Genomic DNA, 11,724 nt, shown 5'->3' with positions numbered 1-11,724 from the left:
AACCTCTACCTCCCAGGTACAAGCGATTCTCCTGACGGCCTCCTGAGAAGCTGGGACTACAGGTGCGTGCTACCACACCAGGCTAATTTTTGTAGTTTTCGTAGACATAACATTTCACCATATTGGCCAGGCTGGTCTTGAACTCCTGGCCTCAAGTGATCTGCCTGCCTCAGCCTCCCAAAGTGCTGGGATTATAGGCATGAGCTACCATAGCATTCAGGATTTTTTTTCCTTGATAAATTTATTATGTGCAATGCCCAGTGAAGTTTAGAGAAAATGGTGGTTTGTCTTATTAAAAATCAATATAGGCCAGGTGTGGTGGCTCACACCTGTAATCCCAGCACTTTGGGAGGCTGAGGTGGGTGGATCACTGGAGGCCAAGAGTTTGAGGCCAGCCTGGTCACCATGGTGAAACCTCATTTCTACTAAAAATACAAAAATTAATCGGGTGTGGTGGTGCACACCTGTAGTTCCAGCTACGCAGGAGGCTGAGGCAGAAGAATCACTGGAACCTGGGAGGTGGAGGTTGCAGTGAGCTGAGATCGTGCCACTGCATTTCAGCCCGGGTGACAGAGCAAGACTCTGTCTCAAAAAAAAGAAAAAAATCAATACAACCTCAGAATCTAGGCAATGTCTTTTATACAGACTTAAAGAAGACAATAAAGTTGACAAAGTCAAAAATACACTTTATGGGGAAGGGTATTGACCTGTCTGCATTGGACAGTACACCACCCCAGTGTACATTCTCTAGGATTAGGGGAATGGGGATATTGAAAAACACTACTGCTCCAACTAAAGCCAAGTCACTGGAGTGAGAAAAATGGAAGAAGAAATCTCACCAAGGAAGAATGCTGTTCTAAGGAGAAGAGGGTATATATCTGAGAACACAAAACAGTAAATGTTCCCCACACTCATTTAATCAGTTGGTAATCATCCATGACAGTCAGTTCACTTATCTGGACACAAAACACAGTCAAATGTAATTTAGTTCAGCCCAGTTCCACTTCAATTAAGGATAAAAATAAAATAGTCGGCCGGGTGTGGTGGCTCACGCCTGTAATCCCAGTGCTTTAGGAGGCTGAGGCGGGTGGATCACAAGGTCAGGAATTCGAGACCAGCTTGGTCAAGATGGTGAAACCCCATCGCTACTAAAAATACGAAAATTAGCAGGGTTTGGTGGCATGCGCCTGTAATCCTAGCTATTAAGGAGGCTGAGGCAGGAGAATCACTTGAACCCAGGAGGCGGAGGTTGCAGTGAGCCAAGATCGCACCATTACATTCCAACCTGGGCAACAAGAGCAAAACTCTGGCTCAAAATAAAATAAAATAAAATAAAATAAAATAGTCACTGAATTGTCATTTTAATATACATTGCTTGCCTTTGATAGAAAGTTGAAAGAGGGATTTTTAAATGAAATATCACAAATACAGCTGACACAAATAAGACTAAATATGGGCTAAACTGTGAAGGTAAATGGTTTTATGGTTAATACAAGCAAATGACGCTTACACAACACTAGAAGGGAAAATCTGATGTTACTGAATAACCTGCCACTAATACCTTACTTAGATCTTGGTAGATATCAAATATCTTGAGAAAGTGAGAGGAGGAGTTTGGCAAATATAACTTGAAAGCTTTCAACTTTCAAATTGTGAGACAAAGACAAAAAGATAAAATGTGCTGTTAAGCATTTTATTTTCTGTAATGGTATGTAGGGTGAGTAGAAGAGTCAAAGCTGTTTTCTGTTTTGAAGGAAAGCAATAGTGATTTGACTAAGAAGTGATATTTCATACTTTCACTCATTGGCAAGGATATTTTATTGTAGAGAGGATATTAACATTTCTCTGTAGATACAATAGTTTAAAAAAATCAATACTAGAATGTTAGTAACATTCAGCAAATATTTATTAAGCATTTATAATTGGCACGACTTTTTTTTTTTTTTAAAAAGACCATCATGTTCTTACCTGAGGCTCACAGACTAATGTGTTGACACTTCAGTAAAGTCTATAGTCACAAAAATTTTGGATTGACTATTATGGGATACTAAAATATGCATAAGTATGAATGGCTACTTTAGTGTTTAGCCATCATTAGTTCTTATTTTTAGTGTTACACACTGTAGGAGTTACTGCAAAATGAGACATTGGATGATTAAATAATATCAAATACTCACATTTTAAACAGTCCTACACAGCAATAGTGAAACAACTCTTACCGATAGCTAGAAATACTACAATTTTACTTAAGGATTTACAATACTTTTTTTGGGGGGGGGGGAGAAGAATAGATAATTTAATTTCAAAAGTTTTAAATTATGCAAATAAAAATTTATTTTTTGTTCATATTGTCAAGTACCCTCAAGTGAAGTAATAAACTACTAAGCATGAACAGGAAATACTAAGATACCAGTATCTTACTTTATATAAAATTTCAACCTAAAGAATAGAGGTAAAATAAACAAGAAACAGACTATGTAACTTTAAGTTAAAAGAGATCTCCAAACATAAGTAAGATTTAGTAAAATAATTCCACACTTAACTGAACGGGAAGCTATTCCGAGAGGTGGGGGTTTCTTCCATTTCTCTCTCAGTGCCCTGAGAAGGGATGTTGGGGATAATCGGCTTCAGGAACTTGAACTCATTTGTTCCTGAGCCTCCCATCAGACACACCTTGTACTGGTAGCTCTGGGACAGGGTCCCGGTGCCGCTCACGTCTACCAGATGCCCTGGAAAGGGGCCCTCAGGCACCGAGCAGCGACCCACCGAGGCCGCCCTGCTCCTCCTGCACAGCGGCACCGCCACGAACAGGAGCACCGAGAGGAGGAAGAGCGACGACACCGAGGCCAACGCCACCACCAGGTAGACGGTGAGTGAGTCGGCCTGGGCCTGGGCCGGGGCCGTCTCAGGGAGAGGCAGGTAGGGCTGGGAGAAGCCGTCCACCAGGAGCACGTGCAGCGTGGCGGTGGCAGAGCGCGGAGGCTCGCCATTGTCCTTCACCAGCACCACCAGCCTGTACTTGGCTGCGTCGCGCTCGCTCAGCAGCCTGGCGGTGCGCACCTCGCCATTGTGCGCCCACACGCCGAACAGCCCGGGCTCCGTGGCCTTGAGCAGCTGGTACGACAGCCAGGCGTTCTGGCCCGAGTCGCCGTCCACCGCCACCACCTTGGTCACCAAATAGCCCGGCTCGGCCGCCCGGGGCACCAGCTCGGTGCAGGGCGCGGAGCCGTTCTGCAGCGGGTACAGCACGAAGGGCGAGTTGTCGTTGGCGTCCAGCACCAGAACGCGCACCAGCGCCTCGCTGCTCAGCGCCGGGGAGCCGCGGTCTGTGGCGCCCACGTGGAACTCGAAAGCCTGCAGGGCCTCGTAGTCCAGCGACCTGAGGGCGAACAGGTGGCCGTTGTCTGCGTTGATGGAGACCAGGAAGGCGAGGGGCAGGTGCGGGTCCTGCGGCGGCAGCAGCGAGTAGGTGACCTGGGAGTTGGGGCCTGAGTCTCTGTCTGTGGCGCTGACACTGCCGATGTGCAGGGCGGGGTTGTTGTTCTCGTGGACTAACAGGGTGTAGGAGGTTTGGGTGAAGGCGGGGGCGTTGTCATTGACGTCGGAGACCTGCACGGTTATGGTCTGCTGGGTTTTCAGCCTGGGTGTCCCGAAATCAGTGACGGTGATGGTGATGTTATACTCGGCTCTGCTCTCTCTGTCCAGCGCGCCTTCTGTTACCAGGGTGTAGAAATTCTCCACAGAAGGTCTTAGTAGAAAGGGGAGATTGTTCTCTATTGAACAAATAACTTGTTGGTTATGTCCAGAGTCTGCATCTGAAACACTGAAAACTGCCACTATGATCTCTGGCAAGTTTTCTGGGATGGGGCTGATGAAGAACGACATGGTGAGTTCAGGGGCATTGTCATTCATGTCCAGGACCCTGACGACTAAAGAGCATTTTCCTGATAGGCCTCCACCATCTGTAGCCTCAACATCCACGTCATAAGACTGAATTTCCTCAAAATCCAAAGTCTTTCTCAGCCGAATTTCTCCTGTGATTGCGTTTATTTCGAAGGGTTGGTTGATGTCATCGACTTGAAACAGGGCGTAAGATACTTTCCCAAACGATCCTGCATCTAAATCTCTGGCTGAGACGGTAATAACCAGAGAGCCGAGGGGGTTATTCTCAGGGACTTGCGCCTCATAGAGCTCCTGAGCAAACTCGGGGACGTTGTCATTGATGTCCAAAACCTGGATCTGAATCTCGGAGGTCCCTGACCGGGGCGGAGACCCGCCATCCAGCGCGGTGAGCGTTAGCCTGAGTTGGGGCTGCTCCTCGCGGTCCAACGGTTTGTCCAGCACCAGCTCCGGGAACTTCCTGCCTTCGCTGCGATTGCGGGTGAGAACGTGGAAGTGAGGGTTGGAGCTGATTGTGTATCTCTGAAGGCCGTTGCTGCCAGTGTCTAAATCGTGTGCCATTTTCAAAGGAAATATCTTTCCTGGCATAGTAATTTCTGATATTTTCAGGAGCATTTCTCTGGCAGGGAATTCCGGGGCGTGGTCATTTATATCTCTGACTCGCAAGGAAGCCTGAAAAAACTGCAAGGGGTTTTCCAGTAACACTTGGAAAGGTAGCACACACGGCTCACTGGAGCCACACAGCTCCTCCCGGTCCAATTTTTCATTTAGCAGTAAATCATGGGTCTGTGGATCAAACTGCAAATGTTGTCTGTTACCTTTGAAAACAACCCGAGCGCCCCGAGAAGCCAGCTCCCCCACCCTCAGTCCCAGGTCCTTTGTCAAGTTGGCCACAAACGTGCCACTTTCTGTCTCCTCCAGTACGGAATACTGAATCGATTCAGAACCCACCTCTCCCCAAAGCATCAATAAAATGAAGAACGCCACTTGCCTTTTCTTGTTCTGTACTTTAGTTTGCATCATGTCTATTGTTATGTCTGAATACGGAAGAAAAATCCTTTTCAGCTCCCAATCACCACATCTACCGTCGACCCTCTCGGATGACTTTGCAGAGATTTTTAAATTCGTTCTTACAATTTGTCTGGCGACGACTACCTTCCCGGACACATCTGTCTCAGCTTTAGCTGTAAATGTGGTTTGTATTTTTACTTGGCTTCTGGGTGAAACGGAGTCCCCCAAGTCTGCAGAGCTTTCATTCACTCTCTTAGCTTGTACCGCCACCACGCGTTCAAACTAATAACTTCATGAGATGTTTTCAGTTCAATAGCATTTCCGAAATCTGAGCATTATAAAGACTTTTAAGTCGAGTCAGTGTTTCTCAAACTGAGTGCGTGGACCACATGCATAAATAATTGCTTGCGAGGGTTGTTTTTTGTGTGTGTATGTTTTTGTTTTTAAGCCAATTCCTGGGTTCACTCCCCTCTAGAACTTGAATCAAATTCCCTGGTGGTGCTAATTAAGGAGAAAGATTGAAGTGCAGATTCTACACTTCAATCTTTCTCCTTTGATTCTTCAGCAGCGCAGTTTATCTCTGATGAGCCATTTAATCTATGAGTCTAAGAGGTACACTATTTAATTGTCCCAACAAACAATGCAAAACAACAAAGTTTGTTAGCAACAATAACGGTAAAATAAACAATAAATTATCTAAATTATATGACTCATAAATGGCATGAACAAAAAACCTACTTTGTTATATAGTTACACCTGCACAGTAAAAAGAACAATTAGGCTATTAGGAGGAAAACTGAGGCCAAGAAGTACATATGATACGTGTATCTAAGTAAATTAAAGTATTTAAAAGAGAGACTAGAAGCAATCAAGTAGTTGTCATAAGCATTTTAGGATTCTACTCCATTTTTGCATGGATAGAATTAGACATTATTTTAAGAGGCTTGTGCATGTTATTCTAACTTTTTTGATCAAATTCCCCTCTTACATTATTTAATCAAGGTCCAAATATATTACCCTGTTGTACAAACATGATGCAATGCGGAAAACAAACATTAAAGAATCACCTTCACCATCTTCTCACAGCAAAAAGAACACCAAGTCCTATAAATACAGGCCAAATTAAGGTACTGTAAAAAAAGGTGAATTACATTTGAGTGAATGCCATGGAATTCAGTGATGGAATATTATGGCTATATCCATTCCCATCTCACCAGTTTCTACTCAGATACATTGGAACATGTATCTCTAAACCAACTGAAAATGTGTGAAATAGATTAGTGCACATAGAAGAGGCCAAATATGCCAAACAATTCAATTCATTTCAGATTGATTTCATATTTATTGAGAGGTGAAATCAATTGAATTCAAACAAAGTTCACTTCAGGTAAGAGCCAAGGTGACAGAAGATTAAAAATCAAGATATTTTCAAATACATAAACTCTAGGCAAAACAAATAAGGCTAAATAAAATCTAAACTCTGAATAGCTGAGATGATCTTGTAGTTCAAAATCACCTCTATGTAGCCAGAAAAACAAAAGATTATGAATGTGACCAGCCTCCAGGGTTCACTTGATAGATGCTACTGAAAACACACTGTTCCTTGAGAATGTGAGTAAAAAAATGAACTTATAAAATAAAACCAACAATAATAAACATCTTGGACTGGTGTCATTTCTTTGCTGAAACAAGGCCATTACTTCCTGCTCAATCTTAAATGCTTCCTTCTTTCAATGAGCATTCTGAGTTCCGATTCCAGCTTAACAGCATCCACAAAGTCTTTTATTCACTCTGTTTCTCTGAAGCACCACCAGGCATCCTCAAATATAGGTTGTTGAATTATTTTTTACTTCAAAGCAAATTTATCAGCAGTACAGTATTTGTCAAACTCCATTTAGATCCTTGAAATGTCTTTGATAACATTGGTAATTATACAGAAAGAGGATAATAGCTCAAAGTACCCCAAAAAGATATCAGTTGGGTCTATCAAGAAACTTTTTTATAGAAAATGGATTACATTAGATTGTTTCAGGAGAATGTTTCTCTGTGTTGCCCTCTTTTGCTTTGATTTGATTGCCTAGAGTAGAGTTGAATTAAGTTTGCATTCGTAAACATGTTCTCACAAGGACTCATTAACTTAAAATTTTTATTATGGAAAAATTCTAACATATACAAAGCAAACAGAATAAGCCTCTGTACACAATCAGTTTCACAACATTCTGTTGTCTTGTTTTGTCTATACCTTTCTCTCCATTCTCTGCTTCCCATTCAATGATTACTTTTGTATCATTCTTTTCTTAAGGCAATGTTTACAGAAATTGAAATGCACAAATCTTAACTGTACCATTTTAACAAATGGATTCATGTGTGCAACTCACACTTTTTTCAAGATACGGAACATTTTCATCATTCACTGGGAATCATCTTAATCATATTTTGAAGCTCAGTTTTATTAACTGGGGAGCAAAACCTTAGTCTCATCTGGACACATGATGGAAAAGTAGACAATATGAAAAAGTACCATGCCCCATATTCTTTATGCTCATGTATGCTAAAGTGAAGTGATAGATTAATTTAGCTGGACTATTACCAGCAAGCCGAAATAGTATTTTAACTGATTGAATGTTGTAAAGTATGTTAAAATTAATTTTATTTAGTTAGCCTGTAATGACAGGTTGAACAGCCCTTGTCCGAAATGCTTAAGACCAGAAGTGTTTCAGATTTCAGATTTTTTAGATATTAGAATATTTGCATGTACATACTGGTATATCTTGGGAATGAAAACCAAGTCTAAACATGAAATTCATTTAAGTTTCATATACGTCTTATAAAAATAGCCTGAAGGCAATTTTGCATAATATTTTTAAACAATTTTGTGCATGAAACAAAGTTTGCATTACGTACTTATGTGTGGAATTTTCTACTGTGGCATCAGGTTGGCTCAAAAAATTTCGGGTTTTGGAGCAGTTCCTATTTTTGGATTTTTGGATTAGGGATGCCCAACCTGTACCTGTACTGCATAGCTGATCAAGCTGATTTCCTTTTTATGTTCCAGTTAATCCCATTATAATTTTAAAAATTATTCAAGTTTATCAAAAGAGAAAGGAAAAGACCTTCAAGGACAAATTGAATCTCTTAAAACTCTTCTTTAGTTATATGGAAAGAAAAACACAGTAATACAGGGAAAAGTTAGAGATGATATATAAGCAATCACTTAAAGAAACTCAATTAACAGGAGATATGTTGCAAGGAAGTTGAAAATATAAAGGATTTGATACTAAATCACATTTGAAACCTGAAATGATTGGGTAAGACTTTTTGTCAGTATTGCTAGAGGTTTGTCATTTTTTTAAATGTTTTTTGAAGAACCAGTTCTTTGTTTCTTTATTGCTTTCTCTATTTCCTTTGAATTTTCTTGATTTCTTCTATTATCTTTGTTATTTCCTTCTTTCTGAATGCTTCGGGTTTATTTTTCTCACCTTTTTCTAGATTCTCGAGGTAGAAGCTTGAAACTGATGAACTGGTGGGTGACCAATTTGAGAATTTTCCTCTTTTCTTTTCTTTTTTTTTTTTTTTTGAGACGGAGTTTCGCTCTGTCACCCAGGCTGGAGTGCAGTAGCGCGATCTCGGCTCACTGCAAGCTCCGCCTCCTAGGTTCACGCCATTCTCCTGCCTCAGCCTTTCCGAGTAGCTGGGACTACAGGCGCCCGCCACCACGCCCGGCTAACTTTTTTTTGTATTTTTAGTAGAGACGGGGTTTCACCTCGGTCTCGATCTCCTGACCTCGTGATCCGCCCACCTCGGCCTCCCAAAGTGCTGGGATTACAAGCGTGAGCCACCGCGCCCGGCCGAATTTTCCTCTTTTCTAATGTACATATTTAGTGCTATAAAATTTTCCTCTCTGCACTGTGTTAGCTGGTCTCACAAAATCTGATGTGTTGTATTTTCATTTTCAATTCAGGTCAACGTATTTTTAAATTTCCCTTGAGATCTTCTTTTTGATTCATAGATTATTTAGAAGCATGTTGCTACATATCCGAGCATTTGAAGGTTTTCCTCTTTCCATTATTCATTTTTAGTTTAATTTCATTGTGCGTAGAGAACCCACTCTGTATGATTTCACTATTAATTTGGTTGAGGTTGGTTTTACGGCTGAGGTTGTGGTTATCTTATACAGGTTCTGTGAGCATTTGAAAATAATGTGTATTCTGGTATTGTTTATTCTGGTGTATTCTGGTATTTTTTATTCTGGTGTATTCTGGTACTGGAGTGTTCTGGTGTATTCTGGTATTGGGGTATTTTATAAATATTAATCAGATGCTGTTAGTTGATGGTGTTATTGAGTTCTTCTATATCTGCTGATTTTCTGCCTTGTTGGTCTATCAATTGTTGAAGGTCATTGAAGTCTCCAATTGTAATTGTGGATTTCTCTATTTCTCTTTCTGTCAGTTTTTGCTTCATACATTTTGCGGTTTTGTATATATGCATTTGGGATTGCTATGTTTTCTTCTTTTTTCATTATATAATATCTCACTATGTCTCTGATATGTCCCATGCTGTCTCTGATGCTTTTCTTTGCTCTCATGTCTACTTTATATGACATTATGGCTACTCCTGCTTTATTAATTAATTTATCTAGTTATTTATTTATTATTTTTATTTATTTATTTTTGAGACAGAGTTTTGCTCTTGTCTCCCAGGCTGGAGTGCAATGGTATGATCTCGGCTCACAGCAACCTCCATCTCCCAGGTTGGAGTGCAATGGTATGATCTCGGCTCACAACAACCTCCACCTCCCAGGTTCGAGCAATTCTCCCGCCTCAGCCTCCGGAGTAGCTGGGATTACAGGCACCCATCACCACAGCAGCTAATTTTGTATTTTTAGTGGAGATGGGGTTTCACCATGTTGGCCAGGCTGGTCTCGAACTCCTGACCTTAGGTGATCCTCCTGCCTCAGCCTCCCAAAGTGCTGGGATTACAGGCATGAGCCACTGCACCCAGCTCCTGCTTTATTTTTTCATTAATAATTGTATGCATTTTTGTCTTTTTACTTTCAAACTGCATATATCATTATATTTGAAATTAAGTTTGAGACATATAGTTGGGTCATGATTTTTTAAACCCATTCTCCTAATGTTTTTGTTTTAATTGATGTGCTCAAACCATTTACATTTAACATAATTATTGATTAGTAGAGATTAACTCTGCTATTTTTTATTTCCTGTTTGTTTTCTCTGTTTTTTTATTTGTTTCTCTGTTTTCATTTTTCTAACTTCCTATGGGTTATTGGAACATTTTTTTAGAATTCTGTTTTGATTTAGCTGTAGTGGGTTGTTTTTTAGAGTGTATCACTTTTTATAGCTTTTTACTGATTAATCTAGGTATTATACTACGTATACACAACTTACCAGTTTACCGATTGATATCACTAACTGATATTTTTACCAGTTCAAATGAAGCATAGAAAATGTACCTCCCTGTGTGTCCTTTTACCCTCCTTCATTTATAATATGTTTTAAATATTTCCTGTACATACACTTAGGACCACATTTAGAAAGTGTTATAATTTTGGATTCAACCACCAAACATAATTTAGGAACTTCAAGAGAAAAAGAAAAGTCTATTGTATTTACTCATATTTTTGTTTCCTGTGTTGTTTCTTCCTTCTTGATGTTCCAAGATTACTTTTTAAATTGTTTCCTTTCTGTTTGGAGAACTTGCATTGCAAATATTTTAAGGTAGGTATACTGGCAACAAATTCTTTTCCTGAAGGATAGTTTCACTGGATATGGGATTTTGGGATGACAGTCGTTTTCTTTCAGCACTTGAAAAATATTGTGCAACTTCCTTCTAGCCTCCATGGTTTCTAATAAGGAATCTACTCTCATTCAAATTGTTACTGCCCTGTAGGTAAGGTGTCATTTCTCCTTCACTGCTTTAAAGATATTTTGTCCTTAGTTTGTAGAAATTTCACTATGATGCCTTGGTGTGGATTCCTTTGGGTTTATCCTGTTTGGGATTTGTTCGGCTTCTTGAATTTCTGGTTTATGCCTTTTGCCAATTTGCTTAGTTTCAAGCCATTATTTCTTTGAGTACTTTTTTAGCTGCACCCTCCTTCTGTCCTCCTTCTGGGACTCCAGTGACACAAAGGTTAGATCTTTTGGTATGCCCCCACAGGTTCCTGAGCCTCTGTTCATTTTTTAGCTCTATTTTCTCTGTCCTCTTCAGAATGGGTAATTTCTATTCTTCCATCTTCTGGTTCATTGATTCTTTGTGCCCTCCATTCTGCTGTGGAGCCCGTATCTTGAGTTTTTATTTCAATTATTGTATCTGGGTTTTTCTTTTTCTTTTTTTTTTTTTTTTGAGACAGAGTCTTGCTCTGTCACCCAGACTAAAATGCAGCAGGGCAATCTTGGCTCACTGCAACCTCCCCGCCTCCTGGGTTCTAGTGATTCTCCTGCCTCAGCCTCCCAAGTAGTTGGGATAACAGGCATGCACCATCACACCTGGCTAATTTTATATTTTTAGTAGAGACGGGGTTTCACCACATTGGCCAGGCTGGTCTCGAATTCCTGACCCCACGTGATCCACCAGTCTCGGCCTCCCAAAGTGCTGGGATCACAGGCGTGAACCACTGCACCTGGCCCCATTATTACATCTTTAATTTCTAAAATTTCCATAGGCATTTCTTTATATCTTTCATTTCTTTGCTGAGACTCTGTTTTTCATTTGTTTCAAATATGTTCATAATTGCTCATTGAAAGATTTTGATGAGCTCTGTTTTTAAAATTTGTCAGATAATTCTAACATCTG

At 40.5% G+C, this 11,724-nt stretch overlaps 1 protein-coding gene across 1 annotated transcript; it reads right to left on the bottom strand.

Annotated features, from left to right (window-relative positions):
- Positions 1-1,380: 1,380 nt before the first annotated feature.
- LOC116471620 (protocadherin beta-6) lies at positions 1,381-5,388 on the bottom strand. Its single transcript, XM_032158145.2, has one exon. The coding sequence runs from the start codon at positions 4,921-4,923 to the stop codon at positions 2,539-2,541; it is 2,385 nt and encodes a 794-aa protein (XP_032014036.1). The 5' UTR covers positions 4,924-5,388; the 3' UTR covers positions 1,381-2,538.
- Positions 5,389-11,724: the final 6,336 nt, after the last annotated feature.

The sequence above is a fragment of the Hylobates moloch genome, unplaced genomic scaffold (genome assembly GCF_009828535.3).
Source record: "Hylobates moloch isolate HMO894 unplaced genomic scaffold, HMol_V3 SCAFFOLD_6, whole genome shotgun sequence".
Taxonomy (NCBI): Eukaryota; Metazoa; Chordata; class Mammalia; order Primates; family Hylobatidae; genus Hylobates; species Hylobates moloch.
This window is presented reverse-complemented; position numbering and strand designations above follow the sequence as displayed.